We start from the raw sequence: 24,935 nt of genomic DNA, 5'->3' as shown, positions 1-24,935 counted from the left end.
CCCAGAGCATCATCCACCCTGCCGAGCTCTGCTCTGCACCTGCAGCTCCCAACAGCAGTGCTCTGGCAGGGGAGAGGCTCTGCCTGAGATTCACTGGCATCTCCACCTTCCTGCTTAAGGGTTGGATTTTTTCCTCTTGAAAGGAGGGGCTGGAAGAGGAGGAGGTTTGGACAGCCAGGAGATGTTGTGGGGAAAATCTTAACTTCATCTCATGCACTCACTGCACCTCTGCAGTCTGCCTCGCTCTGGAATATCTGAATGGGATTTCTGTCTTGGGGGTGGTTTTTCCTGCTAGGCAGAGCAGAGGGAAGCAAATGCAGCTCCTGCACGTTTCCAGCCTCTGTCCCAGCTGCTCGTGGTCCCTCCCAGCCCTGGTCCCTCAGCCGAGATGCTGCCTGGGGTGACCGAGGGGCAGCCAAGCCTGGGGAGGAAACCAACCCCATCCCCTTTCCAGGGCAGAGCTGGTCAGGAGAAGCTCATTTTAGTGTTTCCAAGCTGGTTTTTAGTTAGAAGAGCTGTTGCTATCCGGGAGGCAGCACTTCTCTGCCCCTGCTCTGTGGCTGATGCCACAGGAACACTTTGCCACCGCCTGTCCCCCTGCCTGTGCCGTGACAGCGCTGTTGACTTCAGCCTCCCTTGCTGCACTGAGGAACAAGCCAGTTCCAAACAAAGGAGGTTGCCAGAAAGAAAGGATTTTTGTGTGGTTTGTTGTGGGGCTTGTTTTTCTTCTCTTGGCCACGACTCAAGAATTTCCTGAGTTAACTTCTCGGACAGTCCGCTGCAGCGCCTCAACAGCGATGGGTTCTGTTTGCTTCTTCTGACACAAATAAAGCTGAAGCTCTGCCAGGCAGAAAGGGGGAAGGAAGCCAGGGAAAAGAGAAGCGATGGTGTCAGGAATGTCTTTTGCAGAAGTTGTCTGAGTGAAAAAAGGAGAGTGTGGACAAAGGAGCAGCGAGAGCAGCCGGGCAGGCAGACAGTCCAGCCCAGCGAGGCTCAGCATCTCTGCTCCTCCAGGATCCTGCAAAGGACAGGCTCTGGGTTCCTGCCAAACCTTCCCATCCAGGTAAGGCTTAAGCATTCCTCCTAAGGCAAATGAAAAATGTTATTTTGAAGGTAGGAAAACATCCTTTAAATGATAATGATGCAAATAACACTGGGGGAGGGTCATTTGCTCTGGGTGTCGTGTGGCACAGAGAACCTTTCTAATAGGTTGAGTTAAGTTTGTGATTAAGCTTAGGGGTATTTGAAGGCAATAGAGTCTTTTTTACCTTACTTGGAGATGAAATAACCCAGAAATGGAGCTCAGTTTATGGCAGAGGTTTATCTCCAGTGTTTCTAGGCACTAAGAGGAGCCAGTAGGTTCAGCTCAGAATTTTACAGAATCCAGCACATAGAAGGAGCAGATTTCTTTCCCTGCCTGCAGTGTAAGATAAAGATTGAATTTAAAAAGTTCTGTCCATCTCACACTCTTAAAAATCCCCCCTGAAACCCCACAGGAGCAAAGGAATCAGTTGTACCACATTTCCCCCCAGCTGCCCAAACCCTGCAGCAGCACAGCCAGGGTCAGTCAGCACCGAGGGGTGACCACAGGATGGACATGTGGGATTTCTGGGATTTCAGCTCCTGCTGTGCCAGCTCTGCATCCCAGCCAGGCTCTCCTGGGGCTGTCAGCTTGTTGAGGGTATCCATGGGACTCTTAGATCAGCTTGCTTTAGCTGTGCCACAAACCCCGTGAGCGAGGTGGAGATGTGTACAGTGACACACAACATCCTGCACGCCTGTTAGCTGAAACAAACACCAAACAACTGTACATTTAGCTTCCTCGAGAAGGTCTAGATGTTTTACAAAGGCTGAATTCACAGTTTTGTACACCTGGCTTCAGTGAGATCATCTGTGAGAGAAAAATCTGTTTAGAGATGATGGGAGCAGGCAGGGCAAGTGTTTGCAGAGAGCACAGAGAGCACAGAGAGCACCCCATTTGTCACAGCTGCTTTTCCAGAATTCCAGTGCCTGCTGTCTCATCCCAGGGAGATTCAACCCCTGAGAGCTGAATAGAAATATCTGGAGGAAGATAAACTCTGTCTTGCCTGTCAGCACCACAAGGCATTGTTCCCCCGGGGAACAGGAGAACAGAAATCTTCCTTCCATGTGACAGGAAGGCTTGAAAGGATTAGCTCTGTAAAAGCTCTGATATTTCTACCTGAGAATCACTTAGAGAAGATCAGGATCTTGTTGAAAAGCAGATTTTAGCTACAGAAGTGGCAGCAGAGCAGTTTGGCTGTGTGTGCAGAGCTCTCTTACACAGAGGCTCTCAATCCTTTTGCCCATTAAAGGTCCTCATGATTATTTTATGGATGGTGAATATGCACAAATCTCATCTGCAAAAATCTGGCAGGCAGCTTTCTGCTTTGCTTCTTTCATTTCCCACCACCAGCATGAATCCAGGCAAAATAATCCTTATTTCACTCTGACCATATCATGAAAAGGATTCTGCCCTGTCTTCTGGAGTAACACATCAATTCCTGCTCGTGGCTCCCTGGTTTTCTCTCATTTTTCATTAATAACTCAGCAATGACATCTCTCCCACGCACTTCCAAGAATTTGTTCTCCCATGGCTCCGAGTTCCCTTCAACAAGTGCTGTTTTCCAAATGAGCTCAGCTCACACCACAGCCAGCAGTTGCTCAACACTCCTTGGTGTTGAGCCTATAGCACATTAAAATTGCAAGCAAAAGGATTTTCGTGTCTTTAATTGACTAAGTTGTTGTTATTTCTTGGCTGTGAAGGCCACCCAAGCTGATTAGGTAATGTAATACGATATTCCCTCTCTTATTTCATCAATAACTCCACCCAAACTCCCCGTGCTGCAGGATGTATGTCTGAAATTCTGATTTTTACCAGTGTTTGCTGCTGAGATATGAGGGTTGGAGTGCGTTGAGGGTGATGAGGTCTCCTGAACCCTGTGCTGTGGGGGTGCTTGTGAACTCAGCACAACATCTGAATTTATTCAACTCATTCTCGCTGTGAAAAAGGAGAAAAAGTGTCACTGCACATCTGCAAGGACTGATAGATACAAATAAAACCAGTTGCTGCTGGTTCAGCTTTTGTTGTGTTTGAAAACACTTATCAAAAAGGAGTTGTTTCTAGGTCCAAGGATGAAGACACTCCAGAGGAATATAAGTGTATTCCAGCAAACTAAAATTCTGCTGTGGAAAAATGTCCTTCTCAAGTGGAGGATGAAGATGCAGAGCTTTCAGGTAAGAAAACATTGAAAATAATAGCAGCAAACCACTGAGAGTGGCCAATCCCTGCCTGCCCCAGACACCAATTTCTTTGGGTAAATTTAGAAGTTAAACTACTTTTTAAAAGCCTGCCTGGTTATGATCACTTGGAGACTTTGATTTTTTTAACTGGTGATATTTTCATCTAGTCTGTGACAAATGAATACTTGGAGACTTTGATTTTTTTTTTAACTGGTGATATTTCTGTCTGGTTTGTGACAAATGGGAGCACAGATGGGTTTTTGGAGCAGGTGATGAGCACAGATTCTCTTCCTCAACATCCCAACAACGGCTGGGACTGAATTCCTCCTGCTGATATTTTAATCCCACAAAGAATAAATTCTTACACCACCACGAAATCCTCTTCCCTGCTCTCCCTGCTGCAGGAATGGATTCTCTCCCTGCTCTTCCTGCCCTTGGTGCTCCTTGCCTCCTCGTTCATGATGCAGCTGCAGCACCCCGAGGCTCCCTCCAGCCACCTGGGCTACCTGGATTACTTCAATGCCTCTGGGCTCACTGTCACCTTCACGCCCCTCACTGCCACCACCAGGCACATCATGAACAAAGTGGCCTCCAGCTATGTCATGACTGGTGGGTTTTGCTTTTGAAATGCTGAATTTTGCTGTTCAGTGCATGTTCTGTGTGTTGGTGGTTCTCCAACATCCTTGATGGAGAGAGAAAACTCATCCTGGATCCTCTGCTTGCACAAATATTTCTTCTCTAGGGTTTAAACTACTCGTGAGAGCTTCTGAACTGTAAAGCTCTGCCTTCCTAATATTCCCTGATTCTCTCAAAACACCTTGGGTCACTCTTTTGAGGTGCAGTTCTTCTCAGCTGGTAAAGTGTGAAGAATTTTGAGCTGGAAAAGGAGGAGTTGCAGTGCTAAGAAAGCAGAACATTCAATGCCTGGGGACACATTCTGAGCCCCACAAAAACTCATCTCAGTGTTCTTCTGACACTCCACAGGTGTAAAGCTAGAGGAACTGGAGGATGAAAGAGCCATGGAGAAAGCCTGGATTTCAAACAACGAAATCATCGGGGTTGTGTTTAAGGACAACTTCTCCTACCACCTCAGGTTTCCTACTTCCCGAGTGGTTATTCCCAATGAAATCGTTGGACACATAGGTAATGCAAAATGAGAATTTTGGGGTGGTTGCCTGGTGTGCACAGGGTGGGAATAACCCATGTTTGTTCAGTGATGGAGCAAATTGTGGCTTTTGGGTTGGTTTTTTTTTGGTCACTGTCCATTTGAAGAGTTTCTCACAGTGCCAATGTATTCTTGTTTTCACCTTTAACGGTGAAAATTAATTGTTTTTCATTACTGTGATGGCCTTTGCCTTGCAGACAGCTGCTATAACTTCTCCTGGATAAACTGTGACAGCCCAAGGTATTGGTATAGTGGCTTCCTGCCCCTGCAGTCCAGCATTGATGCTGCTATTATAGAGGTAAATCCAATTTAGGAGCTGATTTTGGCATTTCAATTTGATATAGAAAAGGCAAACTCTGCTGTGGGAATAGCAAGGGATGGGTTTGTCAGAAAATAAAGTTAATATAGAGAGGATGAAGCAAAAGATTCTTTATATAAATTATATATGTATAATATATTTATATATGTTATGTTTATTATATATTATATTCTATATATTATATTTTATATGGTATATTTCATATTGTGTATTATGTTATATGTTATATGTTGTTATATGTTGTTATATGTTGTTATATGTTGTTATATGTTGTTATATGTTGTTATATGTTGTTATATGATGTTATATGTTGTTATATGATGTTATATGATGTTATATGATGTTATATGATGTTATATGATGTTATATGATGTTATATGATGTTATATGATGTTATATGATGTTATATGATGTTATATGATGTTATATGTTATATTATACGTTATATATTGTAAATTGTAAGTTATCACATATATAAACTTATATAATTTATATAAAATTATCTACATTTTTCATCTCACTGCAAAAAAAAATAAACAAAACCCTGATCTACTGAGGTTTCATTCCTTTAGACGGTGACCAATCATTCTGTTTGGGAAGAGATGGAAACCATTGGTGGGGTCAGGATGAAGTCCCGGAGTGTCATCTACTCCGTCACCCTGGAGTATTCCTACTTCATGATCGTGGTGGTCCTGTGCTTCTTCCCCTTCATGTATTTCTTGTCCATGAACGTCACCAGAGAAAAGAAGAGGCTCAAAGTGCTGATGAAGACCATGGGGCTGCAGGACATTGCGTTCTGGTGAGATATTTTTGAACCTGAATGGGTTTGCCAAAAACCAGCCTGCTCCTGGGCACTTGAGCAGTCAGTTCAGGAGTTAGAAGAGTTCAGGAGTTAGTTAGAAGAGTTCAGGAGTTGTTAGAAGAGTTCAGGAGTTGTTAGAAGAGTTCAGGAGTTGTTAGAAGAGTTCAGGAGTTGTTAGAAGAGTTCAGGAGTTGTTACAAGAGTTCAGGAGTTAGTTAGAAGAGTTCAGGAGTTAGTTAGAAGAGTTCAGGAGTTAGTTAGAAGAGTTCAGGAGTTAGTTAGAAGAGTTCAGGAGTTAGTTAGAAGAGTTCAGGAGTTAGTTAGAAGAGTTCAGGAGTTAGAAGAGTTCAGGAGTTAAATGAGCTCAGAAGTTTTTTCCAGCTGAAGGACAAAGCAGAGGGTTGAACATGGCAGTGATGTCCTCCTCTCCCTGGGGTATTTCCTCCTAAGCTGGATGATCTGTCTATCCTAAGGGTGTGAAAGAGAAATAATTTCCACAGGAAACAATATTTAAACTTAAAGTGATTCTGATACACAGATGAAGTTTAACAAGAGCTGTTTAATTGCACCTTTCCCTCCCCAGGCTCTCCTGGAGTTTGCAATATTCCATTTATGTGTTGATCTTCTCCTGCCTGCTGACAGCCCTGGTGCTGCAGGAACTTTTCTACACCAGCAGCTTCCCTGCAATCTTACTCCTGTTTTTCCTCTATGGCCTGGCCTGTGTAAGTCAGCCTTTAAATCAGATTTTTCTCACCGTGTGGTTTCTTCCCATAAATAATAATTTATTGTTATTATAATAAATAATTGTAATAAAGAATAATTATAATAAATAATAAGATACATAATATATTTAACGTTTAACATTTAACATATAATAAACATATAACATATAACATATATAATATACTATATACTATATACATTAAATACTATGTATTATATATATTGTAATATTATTATTATAATAAATAAAGAAGAGCTCAGTGGCTTCTCTGGGGCAGCAGCAGAGCTTTTATTTGCAGCCTGAAGCTCTGTTTGGCTACAAAAGTTTGAAACTCACATCAACCCACTGAGAAGGGCTAAAGTGTGTTTTATTATTCAGGCTCTGCTCAGCAGGGAGCTGGTGCCTGGCAAATGGAAGTGCTGCTGCTAAAGGAGTTTATTTCCTGCAGTGCCTGAAGGAAAGTTCTGTTCTTGCAGATCCACCTGGTTTTCATGCTCTGCTCGCTCCTAAAGACCTCCAAACTGGTCAGCTCCACGGGGTTCCTCATCATCTTCATCTTCGGCCTCCTGAGCCTGGCGGTGCTGATCGAAGATGTCCCAGAGCCCCTCAAGTGGCTCCTGGGGCTCGTTTGTCCTTTTGCATTCAACACTGGCATTGCCAAGGTATGGGGACACCATCCCTGCAGCTGAACCTTGCCTTGTGGGCAGAGAAAAGCACAGGGATTCGTATCCTGTGCCTCAAAAACCCACCTGTGCAAAGGAAATAATTTTTTTATTCCCATCCACACCCTGATCTGAAAGCTCTCCCTTCCTCCATCCCCACTGTGGGTGACTCAGGGCAGTTTTACAGTTCTCCAGCAATCATATCTCCATAGCTCTGAGTGATGTTTTCTAGCTCTGCAAATCTAATATTTGATTTCTTTATATATATATATATAAAATCTGCCTGGGTGAGGAGATTTCTGCACCAGCAGAAAAAGAGATTGGTTTTGCTCATTTACTCTATGCTTAAATAATCATTATGTAGATTATAACATTTTTCTCATGACTCTGTCACACCAAGGGTGCCAATATCGGGTTTCTCCTTCTCAATTGTTCTCCTCTAAATCTCTGATATTTTCTTCTGTCTCTGGATTTTTCCTGGATAAAATCTGGATTAAAGCACTAAGGTCTCTGCATGGAGTATATTTATTTCCCTTTCCCTTTAGAAAGGAAATAAGAAGAGTTGGTCAGTAGTGCAGATGATTTTCAGGTTAACACAAACAATTACACCATTGTTTGATGGCATGTGCATATTTTTCCAGCCTGATATTTATTCTTCTTTATCCTTTGTTTCAGATTTTGCATTTAGAAAAATATGGAATTGGTTTCTCCTTTTCCAACCTTATGGGGGAAGCACACTTTTTGTTTTCAACGTACATAATGCTGGTGTTTGACTCCATCTTGTACATGCTGTTGGCTCTGTATTTCGACAAAATTCTGCCAGGTAGGAATGGTTTATTTTTATTTAAATGGATTGGATGGGATGTATCAAGGAAATGATGGGCTGGTCCATTCTCTGAGTCAACCAAAATAAGGTTTGGACTAGAAAAAATGTATTATCGCATGGAGTGACTTTTCTGTTTCTGGTAATTCACAAAATCAATGACAACAAATTATTTAACATTTTTGCTTTCTAATTATGCCGCTGTTGAACTATTTATGAGATCAGAACGTGTAGGACAATATCTTAATTCATTATTTAAAGCATTGAATTTATTAGACAAAGCCCTGAATGCAACCTGCTTGTCTCCTCCACCTCTGCTCCAAACCTGGGGGTTTTGACCAGAAAATTTTGTGTTCTTTTGAAACTCCTAAAAGTTTAATCTAGAATGGTGTCTTGGCTGTGGCTTTGGCTCATGACAAGTGACATTCTTTGCTCTCCTGGCAGGCAAATATGGGATCCCAGACCCTCCTCTGTTCTGCCTGAAGGCTTCCTACTGGATGAGGAGCAGGAGAGGTTCCACCAGCAGCATCCCCAGATCCACAGCAAACCCCGAGCAGCTCCTGGGGGGTGATGCAGAGCCTGTGCCCCCCGAATTCCTGGGCAAAGAGGCCATCAGGTTGGGAGAGAGGGAATTGCTCCAGTCTGGTAGCTTTGGTTTAGTGCTCACACTGATCCCTGCTCCTCCCATCAGCTTGGGTTTGACGTTTCCAGGCAGTTTTCGTGTTCATCAGTCTCCTGCAAAACACTTTGTTTCACACAGAAAATGTATTGATAAAAAGATAATTCAGACTGGTCACTGTTGGTGAGATTTGGATAAATTCAGATTGAGAAATAACAGATTTTATTTTATTATTTTATTATTTTATTTTATTTTATTTTATTTTATTTTATTTTATTTTATTTTTAACTTTCCTCTGTTGCAATGAGCTTGGCCTTGTCTTTGCCAGTCCTGGTGTCTCATTTTTGGAGCCAGCTTGTGATGTTCACACCTTGGGTACAGAGCCCACCAAACCTGGGAATCTCAGTGTTGTTTCCCAGCACCTTTTATCTTTTTCATGCCCTTTCTCTCATTTTAACCTGAGGACCATAAAAATGTAAAAGGGGATCAAGGGAAATAATTTACAGGAATCCCCAAATAATGACCTCTTTACCTTCCTTTTAGGCTCCACAATATTAAAAAAGCCTACAAAAAGCATGACAAGAAGACAGAAGCTTTAAGAGGTACGAAAGCTGTGATATTGTTTCCTGTTGAAGACAAGAAAACAGAGTTGTGCAAACAGTCAATCAGTGTAATAAAATACTTACATTGCTTGGAAATTTATGTCAAATATTAATTGATGTGACATCACCGTTTTGTTCACTTTTTACTGATTTTCTGTTTTTCGTAAGACTAAAGAGAAGAAAGATTTTTTTTTCCAGTTGTTGTATTTTTGTCTTTTCTGCTAAATACAGACCAACTCCTCATGCCCTTAGTGAAATGTTTGCACAGCTTTGCTGCACTCAATGCCCTTTTGGCTAATTATTACCATTTAAATCTTGTATTTCTTGCCTTTGGTAGTGAGTGGGGACAACTCAAACCTCATTTCTTCCCCGAACTGATGTTAGTTTCGTTGTAGGTTTGTCTCTAAACATTTATGAGGGTCAGATCACTGCCTTGCTGGGCCACAGTGGGGCTGGAAAGACAACACTGCTGAATGTGCTCAGCGGGCTCAGCTTCCCTTCAGAAGGTAGGAAAATGCTGGGGTGGGCTGGCCTTGACCCCAAAACTGTGAGGATCAATTCCCCTCATCCCATTAATCCCATGAACAGGCTCTGCCACCATATACAACTACAGACTGTCGGAAATGGGGGACAGGGAGGAGATCAGGGAGATGATTGGGATTTGCCCACAGTTCAACACACAGTTTGAAGTCCTGACGGTGAAAGAAAACCTGAAAACCTTTGCTGAAATCAAGGGCATCAAGTCCAGAGAGGTGGAGCGAGAGGTGAGTGTGTGTTTTCCATGAATTCCATAAAGGCTCCTTTTGCACTGGGAAGCTCCAAGGATCCACCTGGATCTTCTGAAAATTGAACTCCAAGCCCTGTCCAGCCTGGCCTTGGACACCTCCAGGGGTCCAGGGGCAGCCACAGCTTCTCCACCCTCACAGGGAAGAATTTCGTCCTAAAATCCAATTTAAACCTAAATCCAATTTAAACCTAAATCCAATTTAAACCTAATAAAGGATGGAAGGATAACTTCTGCTGAGAATGGACATCTTTGTGCTGTTCTAGGTGCAAAACATTCTGGAACTGCTGGATATCAGCAGCATTCAAGACACTCAAGCTGAGAAACTGAGTGGTGGGCAGAAAAGGAAGTTATCCATTGGGATAGCCATGCTTGGAAACCCCCAGGTAAAGTATTACAGAATTAATACCCTGGGCATGTATTTGGCTCTAAGATTTCAGCACTTTCTTTGAAGTTCTCATAATTCCAATGAATAAATGCCGTAATTTCTTTTGCTTTTGAATTCATAATTCAAAATCCATCTCTCCAGTTGGGTTTTGAAGCAGACAGAGACGTCCCTGACCTCTCCCACCCCCAGAACAGCTGCCCTTGTCTAAAAGTTGCCTCCAGAACACCAAACCCAAAAGGTGCACAGTTCCTGCAGTGAGGAATTCCTGGTTCCATCCCTCCTGCAGGTTCTGCTGCTGGATGAGCCCACGGCTGGGCTGGACCCTCTCTCCAGGCACCAGGTGTGGAGCCTCCTGCGGGAGCAGCGGGCAGGGCGGGTGATCCTCTTCAGCACCCAGTTCATGGACGAGGCTGACATCCTGGCAGGTGAGCCCAGCTCCATCTGGGATATCCCTGCTGGATAACCTGGAGAACAAATAACCCAGGGTTATTTCTCTCTGTAATTTCTCTCTGCAATAGTAATTCTGTTGGTTTTTTCATTCTTCAGACCGCAAGGCTTTTATCTCGCGCGGGAGGCTGAAGTGTGTCGGCTCTTCTCTGTTCCTGAAGAAGAAATGGGGGATTTGCTACCATTTAAGGTATCTCCTTCAGCCCCAGAAATGATATCTGGGGATGTGCAAGTACAAGGGGACAGCAGAATTAATGAAGCCCTAGAGTAGATGTCATTAAAACAAGAAAATTAACGGAATTAATATCAGGGTTTGAGTTAGTTAATCCATAATAAGCAATTAATGAAGAATACTGGAGTTTTCTTTTTCATGCACCCATAAAATGGTGGCTGTTTGTCTGGGTGGGTTTGTTTGGGTTGTTTTGCATTCCAAACCTAAGCATCTGTGTTTTTTCCACCCAACAGGATCCACGTCAGTGAGAATTGTGACCTGGAGAATGTGACATCCCTGGTGAAAGGGTACATCCCCAATGCCACCTTCTCAGGACACAGCCAGGATGAACTGAGATACAAACTGCCTTTAGAAAACGTGAATCAATTCCCAGGTATGGGAATTATGTATTAAAATAACTGAGGATTAGCCACAGAGAAAAAGAAATCACAAATGTGGGGAAAGAAAAATGAAAAGGGAGATTTTCTACGTGAGTCACATCAGGGCTTCAAAACTGTCGCACTTTGGGTTTTCCTCATAATTTTATCATACATCTCAGATCAAACTGTGCAACAAATGCTTTTCTACTGTTTGCAGTGGCAAACCCATCAGGCTCAGCTGGGCCACATATATTACTGAGAGTTCAGTTTTCTTTCTGTTAAAAGAAAAGGAAGAGATGAGAGAAAACCCCACACAATCAGTGCCACTCAGTGCCCATTCCTCACCCACTGTGCCAATCACTTCAGCCTGACCATCCCACAGAGGATGCAAAATAGTCTGAAATGTTGGTGCTGAGCAGAAATCCATCTCCTGTGACCGATGGAAGTGGCAGTTTTGTGTTCCTCCACACCTTTGAGTCCTGGCAGTTCCTTGCTCTGTCACTGGAGATGCTCCAGTCAGGCTGACTCAGCCAAATCTGGAGATCACTGCCCATGCCTTTGCTGTATCTCTGTCCTGCAGATCTGTTCAGTGGCCTCGACAGCTGCTCTGAGCAGGGAATCATCAACTATGGGGTCAGCATGACCACCCTGGAGGATGTCTTCCTGAGGCTGGAGGGAGAAACCACGGCGCTTCCAGAAGGTACGATCACCACAAAATCCTGAATTTACACTCCACAGCCAAAAGAGATCAACTCCTCCTCAATAACCTCCAAAAGTGGCTCTTAAATTTCAATGAACCACAGCCTAGAAGGTGTTCTAGACATAACCATGCTCATGGGAGCTCTCTGCAGATGAGCACGGCGCTGGGGAGGAGCGGAATGTGCGATGTGCCGACGAGGCGAGGATGAGCTCCCTGCTGCTCTCGGACACTGGGAAGGCATCAGTGCAGGGTTTGGTCCTCTGGAGACAGCAGGTCTGTGCCGTGGCCAAGGTGCACTTCCTGAAGCTCAGGAGCTCGGTGAAAAACCTGAGGTCCATGTAAGTACCAAAGGGATTCTCTCCTGGACTGGGCACATCACAGGGGACAATTTCCACACCCATTTCCATGATAATTTAATTAATTCATAGATCTTGGCTAGGAATGATCTTGGTCATCTGCACTCAGAGAAGGGGAAAGCTTTTTCCTTCCCAGTGCCAGTGACACAAAATCTCCCTTCTGTGCATTTTCATGTCTGTGCTGAATAATTTATGCGAGAGAAACCCATTTTCTTTCCAAAGAAGAGAATCATTTAGAAATAATTTTATATCGAATGGAGGAAGTTTTAAAATAAGACAGTGTGTACAGAGAGTACTTTCAGGCTTCCTGTGCCTTTTTTTTTTTTTTTAATTCTCTCATGTTGCCAGTGTTTGAACTCATTTGGCCCATTGGTGTTCAAGCTGGAATTTCCTGGTGGGGCACAAGGAGCTAAAGGAAGATGTTGATTTATGAAAATCTTGTATCTAAAGGAAGTCTGAAAGGCATTTCATGATCCTAAAACACTGAGCACTCCAGATTAGAAGTCCTTTCCCTGCTACATTTGTAATCATTTGGTGAATGATCAAGGTTTGAGACTTCTGGAAATAAAATTCTCTCTGGTTGTCAGTGGAGGGAACAGCTGGAGTTGTGTCAGGGGAGGTTTAAGTTGGATATAAGGAAAAGGTTCTGATATCCAGAAGGATGGGATTATTGGGGTGTCTGTGCAGGGCCAGGATGGACTGGATGATCCTGATGGGTTCCTTCCTCCTCAGTATACTCTGTGTTTCCACGAAAATTGCAAAGATTTTGAACAGAGCGTTGGGTAACCCAAACACCATCCACCATTTCCGACACACAGATGCATTCTGAGCGCGTTTCTGCTGAATATCTGTTTCCGGAGTGTTTATTCATCTCTTTCTTAATATAGTTTGCTGCTCTATGTGGTTTTCCTGCTTCCCCTGGTGTTGCAACTGTGCATGGTGGCTGGCTGGCAGAGCGTCAGCGCCTGGCAGCTTTCTCCTGCGCGCTACTTCTCCCCCCTGGGGAGGACATCCTACCTGGAGACCACCACCCTCCTGATCTACAATGACACAGGTGAGGGGAGCAAGCCTTTCCTCATCCCTGCCTGCTCTGGGCTTCTTGCTGCTCCAAAATTCAGGGCAGAGATGATGGGTGTGGGACATGAGGATCTGAGGGGGATGAAGCTTTTAGGAGGGAAGAGCATGGGGATTGTCTCTATAGGGTTGTGAGGGAAACTACTGTGGTGAGATCCTGGTGGGAGATGGGAAAAAGGATGTCAGAGCAGGTGAGTTCAGATGGGGACATGGTTCTGTCCCTGCCGCAAATCCAGGTGTCTACCCGAGCAGTTTGGCAGTGTGGGATTCCCACAGCAGGCACCACATTCCAGCCCCACCAGTGCTGGGTCAAATTCATGGAATGCTTTCAGAGTTTTGCCTTCAGCATCCCCGTGAGTGGATGCTATCTCATGTTCTTTGGCCAGAGGATGGCACTGGTGTCTTCATCAGACAGTCCCGAAGGAAAATTCATTTTGTAGCATCTCAGAGAAGGCAGGGTGGAAAAAATATGACAGTGCAAAAATGCAGTCCATGAGACTGAAATCCATTTTAAAAATCCCAAAAATTAATGTGCAATGATACACCGCACGTGTGCTGGCTGATGTCAACAGCTATTAGATTTCCCCTGGCTTTGTTTGGTGGCCATGGATGTAAAAATAAAAATAAAAATAAAAATTAAAATTAAAATCATCAAAGATTCTTTTGTTTTTCAGTATTATAACTCCTCTGCTTTTGGCCCTCACACCAGGCACAGACATTGACGACTTCATCCATGTGCTCCAGAGCCAGGATCTGACAGTGGAAATAGCAAAGGAGGCAAATTTCACGGAGGAACTAAAACACAATGGGGCTATACAAGTGTCCCGTGAAGGTCAGGTGAGTGGTTTTATTCTCTTCCTCCAGTTTCTTCACAACAATTGAATAATGAAGCAAAGTGCCTCCACCAGCTCTTCCTCTGGGATGGCCCTGTTGACTTTTTACACCACAGGCACAAAAATTAGTAAGTGTTTTGAGCAGTGAAGTCCATGCTAGAGGAGACCTTATCTCCCTGGCCTTCCGCCTCAAAATGTACAATTTTTAGCCCAGCAACACAGACATCCAACGCCTCATAATTTGTTTTTTGGCAAACAAGGCATCAGCAAAACTATTTCAAGCCCGGGTCCTCCTACAGATGAGAAAAGCCAGGAGTTCTCACCTTGCTTTCCTGCTCTTTGAAGAGCTACAGGTTCACCGTGCTGTGCCACTTGGAGGCCATCAACTGCTTCCCAGTGCTGGTCAACGTCATCAGCAACGCCCTGCTGAGAACCCTCAACTCCACCAGCCACATCCAGATCTGGAGCCACCCCTTCTTCTCTGTAAGTGAAGCCAGAAGGTGGCAGAAAGCAGCTCAAGGTCTCACTAATTAATCAGATTTTAAGGGAAGCCATGTAGGGCTGTCTGTACTTCCAAACCCACCTTCCTCCTTCTATCATCACATTTGATTTCAGGAAAACTAAATCTGATTTTTCCCGATCTTGAGGGCTGCTGGATGAAGAGGGTTGCTGGGAGAGTTTCTCCAGGAGATTCCTTTCCATCACATTATTCAAGCTGTGGCCCATTAGGTGACAGAAGAGAAAGAGTCTGGGATGGAGGAGTGAGACCTGCTCCACCCATCTCTCCTCACCAGCAAGCACTTTGCAGGGCTCTGGTTTGGGAAAAACCTTCCAAAATTTGGTTTCAGATCCCTCTTCTTTTCATACTGGCCTGTAATCCATGAGAAATGAAGTGAGATGAAAGGTTGCTTTTGGTCATTACACTGCAGGTCTTTTCCACAAACGCTTTGTTCTTCTGTTTTCAGCTGTTCAATCAAACATACTGGAAAATTTTCATGTGCTTTAACCTCATCTATATGGTGCTGCTATTCCCTGGTTTTCCTCCTCACTTTGCGATGGGCTACACCCAGGATTGCAAGGTAAATTCCTTGGAATGGAGCACTTTGGGGTGGGCAGAAGGGATTACAGCTGCTCTGCCTGAAGGATGTTTGAATATAGAATCATGGAATTGTAACTGGCAGTTAGAGGTGTTTTGATCCATGAGCAGCTTTGCAGCCAGCACAAAATATCAAAAGACAAAAAGAGGTCGAATTTTACCCCACAATGGCAATGGTGACAGATTTTATTCCCTTTTCACTTCCTGGGGCCATTCCCATGGTGGCAGCTGGCCAGCCAGGCATGGACAATAACCAACCCTACAAAATTGTGCCGTTCCAGGCAGGAGCTCGTGCCCAGCTGAGGATCTCAGGGCTCTTCCCCTCAGCCTACTGGTGTGGCCAGGCACTGGTGGACATCCCACTCTGCTGGATCCTGCTCTTCTCCATGTTTGGGCTCCAGTTTGCTGCGAGCAACAAGATTTCTGGGAGCGCCAGCACCTTCTTCTTGCTGGTACATTCTGTTCTGGTGCCTGCTGGCTGGTTTGGGAGGGATTGAGGGAAAATATTTTGTGTGGGAGTGTCTGAGATGCCATGGGTGCAGATGGTGCTGGAACAATTTGGGTCCTCTTACTGACCTTCTTCTTGTTTCACCTCCCATCATTTGGGTTCCTCCAGCTGGATATAAAGGGAATAAATCTGAATATATTCCTTTACACCTCACAGAACAATTGTGGTAATTTACACCCTGATCTAACTGTGGGATCGTTGCACTGATCACTGATTTATTTATTGCTCTAGAAGGGTTTCTGGTGGTTTGCATCCCTCCATCTTCTCCAACAAAAGCCTTTTTTCCCTGTAGGTCATGGTGATCTTGGGTTATGGAATTTCTCTCGTTCTCTTGACCTACCTGATCTCCTTCAACTCTCGCAAAGGATGGAGCTGTGATCTTTGGTCTTTCATCCTGATAGTGGTGAGCACAGGGTGGGACAATGCCCTGCTGGGTTTGCAGATGTGTATTTTGGGGTCTTGAGGATGAGCTGGGTGTCCAAACACAAGTAGAGATGTGGAACATTAAATCTGGGTGTGTTTTATTGCAGCCAATTCTGTACCAAATTTGTGTCACCATGTTCTGTTCCCACAACCCTGCTGTGACCTGGGGAAACACCTGGATCCAGACAGGAATGGGGGCAAAAAAGTTATCTATCACTCTGCTTGACACCTCACATCCAAGAGACGTAAAGTGTTGAGACAGAAACCATCAGCTTGGACACAGATCATCCAAGCCTGCGCTGGAAGGAGAGGGAACTTTTGGCATGGATCAGGATGGGAATGAACAGGAGGGGATCCCATGTTTGATTTTTCTCCCTGGAGCAGCTCTGTCCCTGGGAAGAAGTCTCCCCAGCTGGCCCAAACCAGCAGCCAACTCGCCGGCAGAGACGGCTGAGGATCTCCTGAGCACTCACCTCATCTTTCTAACTTTTAGTCCATTTTTTTGAATGCAACAGGGAATTACTAGACCCACACAATTTCAAAGAGCATTGAGTAACCCTTCCCACCAGCTGAATTCCCCTCTTGTTTGATTTTATTTTCAGGTATGCTTGATTTCTCTTTTCGTCAGCAGAACCATGGATCATGTAATCCACCCCGACGTGTCCCTCTACACTCTGTCCCTCTTGGTTCCCGTGTACCCCCTGATGGGTTTTGTGATCAACTCCCTGCATGTGAGTGATGTTTGGGCAAGGAGAGCCCTGAAACACAACTCTGGGTCCTTGTGAGCAAAGTCTGGGGCTAACAGCCCCAAAGTCTGGGGGTAACTGCAGGCTGCAGGCTGGGAATCCCATCCTGGTGGGATTTTTGTGAGGTGACCCTTTCAGCTCAGATCTTCCACTTCTTGTGCAGCTGTGACTGCAGATGAGGGAAACACTCTTGATCCTTTCTGTGCAGAGCCATTGGATGGAATCATGGGTTGGTTTGGGTTGGAAGGGATCTCAAAGCTCATCCCACTGCACCCCTGCCATGGGAGGGGACACCTTCCGCTGTCCCAGTTTGCTCCAAGCCCCATCCAGCCTGTAGTCTGCTTGGCAGTCAAGTCCAAGTGGAAGAGACTCCTCTGTCCTGTCCCACTCTCCCCACCTCCTCTCCCCTGAGACCCACAGGAGAGCAGAGCAGATGTTTTCCTGCACAGAACACCTGGAAGGAGGGTCTGGTCCATGTGCTGAGGGCTGTGAGGTGCTCTGGTGTAGGACCAGGGTGCCCAAAAATCAACATCTGCATTTGTTCATTTGTGTGCTGAATGGTTGGGGTAAATCAGAAGTTCTGCAGATTTTCAAAGTGTTTTTTGAATGTTACTGTATTACCCAGAACAATGTTAAAGAATCACAAATCTTCACAGTGTATTTTTTTTTGTTCTTACAGATTTTCATGGAGGGCCTTCCAATATTTCGTGTGGTTCCAAGTAATCTACTGATAGCTGTCTTTGCAGTAAGAAAACATTTAACTTTGCTTTTATTTAGGAATGTGGGTCTCCTAAAGCCCCTCCTCAGCTAGGAGGAAGCAGGAGGAGGATCTGGGTGGGTCTGCATGACATTTCACCCCCTCTGCTAAAATAATTTCACACCTTCAGAATGGGGAAAGCCAAATGGAATAAGCCCAGATCGTGTAATTCTCTCCTGTTATTTTATAAATTGCTCTTTTTTTCCTGCCCGTTGTGTTTTCTGCAGTGTTGATTACCCTGAGTTTCGATGTTAATGGACTTCATTTTCACATCCTCTGTTTCTCACACGTATTTTATAGCTCTGCCACCACCTCAGTGCCAGCTGAGCTGGGAGGGAAGGCAAGGCTGGCAGTGAGCAAACCTCTGTTTTTCAGCCTTACATCCACTCTGTGGCTTTCGTTCTCCTCCTGCGCTGTTTGGAGTTAAAACGTGGGAAAGCAGTGCTGAGAAAGGACCCAATATTTAGGTTTGTATGAACACACGTGGACATGTGAGCTCTGAATTCCTACCCCACTGCTTTTCCTTCAAGACATCACTGCCTTTGTCCCCTTGTCTTTAAATCATTTTTAGAAATAATGGTGATTGTTTTAAATGACTAAAATGGACCCTCAACTACCACAGTGTTGTGATAATACAAAAATATAATATAATAAAAACAATATAATGTTATATTATAATATTATATGTAAATAATATAAAACAGCTTTCAAATTTGTTAGTGCCTCCACAGGATGTTGCCTGTGCTCTGGGATGTACTAACTTCTTTTTGGTACAAAAAATTAAGATTATAAATATAACAATCATAATAATAATAATAAACAACAATAACAGTAATGTTAATAAATTGAATCTGAGGGAAATTCACTCTTGCTCTCTCCAAAATGCACTGGTGGAGAACAAGGGAGAAGAACAAAATCCTAAGACAAGCCTGCTGGGTTTTCAGGATCTCACCAAGGGAAGAAAGCAGCCAGCAGCCTCCCAAGGAGCTGGAGGAGGAAGATGAGGATGTTAAAGCTGAAAGGGAAGCAGTGAGAAATGCCATGGTGGCTCGGAGTCAGGAGGAGGTACCTCTAAGTGTTGTCCTTCTTGGTTTGTTTTATTTTATACCTGATAAAACAAAACCCACCCACTGTCAATCCATCCAGGTCAGTGCTTTGGCTGTTTTGTTCTCTCTGAGAAAATCAAACTGCCAAAAGATTGAGTTTCATCAGGATAAGAAAGCTCCTCAGAGGAACTCAGACAATAAAGTGTCCTGTTGCAGCTCATATTCCTGGTGAACTATAAAAAAAAAGATCTTTAGGAGGTTTTCTGCCTTTTTAATGCGAAAATATAACTGAAGGATCAATGCTGTCCAAGATGATAAATTAATCTTGCTTCTTCCTCCTCACTCTCAGAAATCAGTCATTATAGTCAGCAATCTGTGCAAGGAATACCAAATAAAGCAAGCTGGGCCTTTTTTTAAGAAGAAGAAGAAGAAGAAGAAAACAGCCACCAAAAACCTTTCCTTCTGTGTGAAAAGAGGTGAGAACTGGGGCTGTTTCCCCAGACCTGTTTGGAACCCCAAGTTAATTCCCTGCAGACTCTCAGTTACCTGATCAAGGACAGAAAGGCCAAATCTATTTGCTCTGTCATTAAAGCACCTTCAGTCTGGGGTTGATGTGGGGTTGATGTCCGTGGATAATTAATAGATAATAGATATTAATTATCTATTTTAGATATCCATTATCTAAAATAATGTAGAACCTGGGGAGAAAGGACCACTTTAGCAGTGGCTCCTGGCAGAAATCCACAGCATCAGTCTGAGTGGAAATTTTATGGACTCTCTGAGCATGTATTTTATACAATAAAGCTATTTATTTTAAATGATCTTTGATATTAGAATGCTGTCTTTCATCTCGTTCTTCTGTGGGACTGTGCCTGCTGTATTTCTTGAATGGGGAGTAGTCCTAATTAATTCTATGTATTGATTCCAGGAGAAGTATTAGGACTTCTGGGGCCCAACGGAGCTGGGAAAAGCACAGCTATCAAAATGATCACTGGAGAGACAACCCCGACTGCTGGGCAGGTAGGAGACATCTGGGGACAAGGGGATGGACCCATGGCAAAAATGAAAACCCAATGATAAGCATTTTTATCAAGGCAGCAATTTCTGTCAAAGCATTATTAGTGACCAAGGTTTTAACCGAATTCATGGTGCTGTTAAATTAAATAATGGATTGATACGATGATGGTGAGCTGATTTTGACAATACCCCTAATTTTGACAAGTTGCTGCATCTGCCCTAATTGGCCACGTTTCTATTTAAGAACAGTGGGAAATCACTCCCCCGCTCTGAATTTCCTCACCTAAACCCCACTGCACCCCATTCCCTTCCCCTGCACCCCCAGGATGGGCAAGGCAGTGCCAGAGGGCAATGCCCAGCCTGGCTGTGCAGGTGCTGATGAAGAGAGGAGACAGAGGACACTGCCAGCTCCAGGAGGAGCAGACTCCTGCCTTCCTGGGCTGCTGTCCCCAGGAGGACCCGCTCTGGCTGGACCTCACCCCGCAGCAGCACCTCAGTGTCTACGCGGCCGTGAAGGGGCTGAGCCAGGAGGATGCAGCTGCTGCTGTGCACAGGTACAGACACAGGGTGGCCACGGTCAGTGTGTCACCCCTGGGTCACGGGGAGCCCAGAATCACACAGGAAACCTCGCAAGGAACTCGGGAAATTCAGCTGTAAAAGCGCTTTGGTGCTGAATCCCATTATTGAGTGAGTGGGTGGAGAAAACCTCCAATTTTCCTAAGTGCGTTTGGTGGGGATAAATTTACCACTAATGCCCTTCTAAGTAGGTTATCTTTATGGAGCTTCTCTAAAATCTGTGATGAGAGCTTGGCACCACAAGAGAGGGTGCTCAGCTGACAGTGGTGAGGGGAATGGATTCAGAATGCTGTTGACACTGATGATGGGTTTAGAAAAGAGCTTGTGGCTTATTCAGTGCATTTTGCTTCAAAGAGTCACTTACATTTTAATAACACAATAAATGTTTAATGAAAACAAGCAGTAGTCAAGAGCAAGGGGGAAACAGTTCCTTTTTCTTGTCATTTTGGGACAGAAAAAGAGATGAGAGTATTGATCTGGAATAATAAAAATGTTCTTCTGTCACTTGTTCCCTTTCCCCACAGGATTGCGAATGCTCTGCAGCTTCAAGACTACTTAAACAAAAAAGTCAGAAAATTGCCTGCTGGGATAACCAGAAAGGTGTGGTTTGGGTTACCTACAATGAGCACTGCAATGCTCAAGCCCTAATTAAAACTCTCCTTCATGACTGGAGGGACCAACCTGTGCTCTGAGCTCCCCAGGAGAGCATCATGCTGGGTGGGGTGATGGCAACGAGCCTTTCCCAAACCCCCATTTCCCAACAATCAGACCCCTGGCTCCCACCAGTGAGGAGGCACAGGGTGTGCAGAGGTCTGGCTGAGTCCCTTTTTCTGTCCCAGCTCTGTGTGGCACTGTCCCTGCTGGGCAACCCCTCGGTGCTGCTGCTGGACGAGCCTTCCACCGGCATGGATCCCAACGGGCAGCGCTGTGTCTGGTGAGCAGAGCCCTGCCCCTGGGGGTTCCAGCGTGGGGAAGGGCTGGGAAGCCAAAAGTAGATGTTTAATGTTACATAAAAAGGGTTTTACCCCATCCCTGGGTGGTGCTTGTCATTCATTTACCAACGGTGCTGGTGGGAAATCTGTTTTCTTGGTTAGAGAATGAGCAAGGAGAGAGAAAAGCCATTTTACCCTCATCCTTTTTGCAAACTTTAGGACAGTCCTAAATGGGATTTGGATGAATTCACAGACACTCAAGTCAAAAGTACTTTTTGACATTATTTCAAAGCATTACCATGTGCTCATCAGTCTCAAGTGAAGATTTTATTCTTGTTTTAAGGGGAAAGGCATTAGGATGGGCAAAGCTATAAGAACAATGCCTGATATTTCGATGGAGTGTTAGATTTTACTGCTCATTTTTTCCCCTCTGCCCCTCAGGAAAACGATCCAGGACGCCCTGAAAACCAAGGAGTCAGGAGCCATCCTGACCACACACTACATGGAGGAGGCAGAGGCCGTGTGTGACCGTGTGGCCATCCTGGTGTCCGGCCAGCTCCGGTGGGTGACACTTGGCTGGGCTGGAAATGACACAAACTGCTCCTCCAGCCTCTCCCACCATGGGTTTTTGAACTGCTCCCATGGCTTCCTTCTCAGGAAGGAGCAGTGAGGTGACAATGGTTTCACTCTGTCCCTCCCTGCCCTGCAGGTGCATTGGCTCCATCCAGTACCTGAAGAACAAGTTTGGCAAAGGGTATCTCCTGGAAATCAAGGTGAAGGATGCAGAGAGCATCGACGCTCTCCACGCTGAGGTTCTGAAGATTTTCCCAGGCGCTGCCCGTCAGGAGAGGTAACTAGAAAATCTGGGATGAGGAGTGGTTTCAACACTGCCTCATCCCTAAAAACATCCCAGTGTGCTGGCAGGCACAGGAGCTCAGCTGGACAGGGATGAGCAGTTCCCTGTTAGGGGATCTGATTTGGTAATATCACCACATCCTGTGATCCCAGCAGCAGAACATCCACACATCCATGAAGTTTTGATCCCAAAACCTCAAGACAGAGCAGGAATCACCTTTCCTTCTATTTCTTTCAGGTTCCCCTCTTTGCTTGTCTACAAGGTCCCGATGAAGGATGCATTGCCGCTGTCCCAGTCCTTCTCCAAGCTGGAGGAAGGTAAGAGCAAAACCAGGTGACTTCAAAAAGGCAGAACAGCTCATTTCCAACCCTCTTCCCATTTCTCCACAGCCAAACGAAGCTGCAACCTCGAGGAGTACAGCTTCTCCTTGAATACTCTGACTCAGGCAGGTGATTTTGATTTGTCCTGTGAGGCATGAACAGCAACAGAACTGCAGCCAGAGCTGGGCTGGTGCAGTGATGAAAGGCAGTGCAACCCAAAAACTGCCTGAGGGTGGTGGGAAAGGGATTCTCCACCAGGAAAGTGGTGAGAAATGGTGCAATCCAGGTGTTATCTTACCCATTCAGGTGTTTCTGGAGCTCTCCCGAGAGCAGGAAAAGGATAATTTTGACCTGACTTTGGATGGGACTTTCGACTGGAAGCAGCTGCAGCAGGAGGACTTAGAGGCCTGAGGTGCTCATTTATGCATTGCTCAGTATTAACCAAACTGCTCATATTTACTGCCACCATCAGAGCCCCAGGGAGAGGGGAACAGGCAGAAGAGGCTCAGAAGAGGCTCCACCTGCACCCTGCAGGGGTCTAAGCTCTCCTGCAAGCTGCTCTCCCAAAGGCTGGGGATGGAATAAATGAAGAGCTCACTCTGCTCTCCTGTCCAGCAGAGCAGCATGCAGCAGCAGGACTGGAAGCTTTGCAGGAAGAAGGGTCCTAACCCACCTCAGGGGATCAAATCTCTCTGGATCTGGGTGCATCAGGGAATCTGGACTCACTGCCAGCATTCTGGGTTCCTCTCTCACCAATGTCTGGGACTATTTGCCTCCAATGTGCTCTTACTGAAATTTGCACTCTATATTTATACCCTTCCAATAAATGTCTCTGTAGAAACTGCAGCTCCATCCTCATCTGTCATCACTGCTCTGGACCCTCAGGAACAGCTCCAACTCTTCCCCTGGGGATGGAGGAGCAGCAGAGGGCAGGGAGATGTTAACCTGGCTCAGCCCTGCCCTTCCTCACACTGGAGGGAATTGTCAGTTCTTCCCCTAGAAACCAGCCCGGGCTGCTCAGCCTGGAGAGGAGAAGGTTCCAGGCATTCCTCAGAGCTCCTTCCAGCAGCTAAAGAGAGCTGGGGAGGGAATTTTTACAAGAGCATGGAGTGATAGGACAAGGGGGAATGGCTTCAAACCAGAACAGAGTAAGTTTAGATTGCATTTCAGGAAGAAATTGTTCTCTGTGAGGGTGGTGAGGCCCTGGCACTGGTTAGCCTGTGGTTGTCCCATCCCTGGGAACATCCAAAGCCAGGTTGGGGTAACCTGGTCACTGCAGGGGGTTTGGATTAGTTGACCTTTAATGGTTCCTTTCAACCCCAATTATTCAATGACTTCCCTTCTTTTATCCCTGTGCCCAGCTCATTTGTAAAGGTTCAAACTTGCACAGAAAATATTCACTCCAGCTCTCCTCACACAGAAAATATTCACTCCAGCTCTCTTCACAGTCCCAGTGGTGGCTGTGTTGCAATCACTGCTTGTGTATGTCCCACACTCAGCCTCAAAACATATTTTGGCAGTTGGAGGACACATCTTTAGACATCCTGGCTGTTTCCCTCCGGGTTGCACAACAGCTCCCTTTCTCTTCTGCACCCCAGAGAAATGGGTGAGTGAAGTCAGCAAGCATTTGTGTCACCTGTTTGCACACTCAGCTCCGGGAAATGGGGATTCTGGGAAAGGGAAGGGTTTTATTTGGTGCTCTGGGGGTATCAGGAGCAGTGGAGAGGTCAAACCTCTAGAGAAAAATGTCATTTATATGATCCATCGCTGTTGGATTTTTTCCTCAGCATTTTGTGGTTTGTGCCTCTGCAGGTGCTGCTGGTGGTGAGGCTTTGAGCAGATTTGTGAAATCCACTGGCTGCCCTCTGCTCTGCCCTCTGTCCTGCTCTTCCCCACAGAAACCCTGGGAAATCTCTTCCCTTTGCCACCCAGCATGATGAGATCTACTCCCCTGGCAGATTTTTGAACAATGTGAAGACTCAAACAGCACCAAACAAGTCCTGTTTCAGAGAGGACATCTCTGGAGCTCAGAGGGAAAGAGGAGTTCCTTCTGACACCTCCTGCACCTGCATTTCTTCCAAGCAACCACCACCCTCCCCTTCCTCAGGTTTGACTGATTATTCCCCCTGATATTTGCCATTTTCCATTGCAGAAGAAGGTGAAGCAAGCAGAGTTCATTGCATCTCCTGCTGCACAAGGAGGAGAAGGGAAAACATCCACAAAGTCCCCAAAGGGGAGCTGGTTGGAGCTGGGGCTTTGCATGAGCCTGGAGGGAAGGGGGACAGGGCTGGTGGCATTGCCAGCACAAAGGGACAGTTCCAGCTCCTGGCCCATGGCCAGTGCCTGGAGAAAGGGGTTCTGTCACCAGCACAAAGCAGAGCTCAGCTGGCAAAGGGGAAAGAACAAAAGTTCTCAAAAAGTTCACGAGGACTTAACTTCTCCATTGGAAAAAAAAAAAAAAAGATAAAAAGAAGAAGAAGAAAGAACAAGAGACAGATTTCCTGGAAA

General features: G+C 45.3%; 1 protein-coding gene across 2 annotated transcripts; it reads left to right on the top strand.

The window, feature by feature from the left end:
* Window positions 1–504: 504 nt before the first annotated feature.
* Window positions 505–23,273, top strand: LOC146429375 (ATP-binding cassette sub-family A member 10-like). 2 transcript variants are annotated; one of them, XM_085077376.1, is made up of 39 exons: window positions 505–1,063; window positions 3,146–3,255; window positions 3,666–3,870; window positions 4,246–4,404; window positions 4,624–4,724; window positions 5,318–5,544; window positions 6,131–6,269; window positions 6,748–6,933; window positions 7,609–7,756; window positions 8,201–8,372; window positions 8,919–8,977; window positions 9,373–9,483; window positions 9,566–9,741; window positions 10,028–10,147; window positions 10,436–10,574; window positions 10,696–10,786; window positions 11,062–11,201; window positions 11,768–11,887; window positions 12,039–12,225; window positions 13,131–13,297; window positions 14,027–14,154; window positions 14,496–14,633; window positions 15,116–15,229; window positions 15,528–15,698; window positions 16,047–16,157; window positions 16,780–16,908; window positions 17,603–17,668; window positions 18,056–18,147; window positions 18,625–18,745; window positions 19,076–19,202; window positions 19,655–19,746; window positions 20,116–20,297; window positions 20,844–20,919; window positions 21,159–21,253; window positions 21,693–21,812; window positions 21,961–22,101; window positions 22,345–22,424; window positions 22,497–22,552; window positions 22,734–23,273. In XM_085077376.1, the coding sequence occupies exons 2-39, from the start codon at window positions 3,154–3,156 to the stop codon at window positions 22,836–22,838; spliced, it is 4,893 nt and encodes a 1,630-aa protein (XP_084933502.1). In that variant the 5' UTR covers window positions 505–1,063; window positions 3,146–3,153; the 3' UTR covers window positions 22,839–23,273. The 2 variants fall into 2 exon arrangements, with proteins under 2 accessions (XP_084933502.1, XP_084933503.1); XM_085077377.1 differs by lacking the exon at window positions 15,528–15,698.
* Window positions 23,274–24,935: the final 1,662 nt, after the last annotated feature.

Source organism: Lichenostomus cassidix, chromosome 18, assembly GCF_008360975.1.
Source record: "Lichenostomus cassidix isolate B80296 chromosome 18, HeHo_3.0, whole genome shotgun sequence".
NCBI lineage: Eukaryota > Metazoa > Chordata > Aves > Passeriformes > Meliphagidae > Lichenostomus > Lichenostomus cassidix.
This window is presented reverse-complemented; position numbering and strand designations above follow the sequence as displayed.

Coding starts and splice junctions, on each gene's coding strand:
- LOC146429375 (XM_085077376.1), top strand. CDS start 3,154: ATGAAGACACTCCAGAGGAATATAAGTGTATTCCAGCAAACTAAAATT. Junction 18,148..18,624: donor AGAAAGGACCCAATATTTAG/GTTTGTATGAAC, acceptor CTGGGTTTTCAG/GATCTCACCAAGGGAAGAAA. Junction 21,254..21,692: donor AACGGGCAGCGCTGTGTCTG/GTGAGCAGAGCC, acceptor TCTGCCCCTCAG/GAAAACGATCCAGGACGCCC.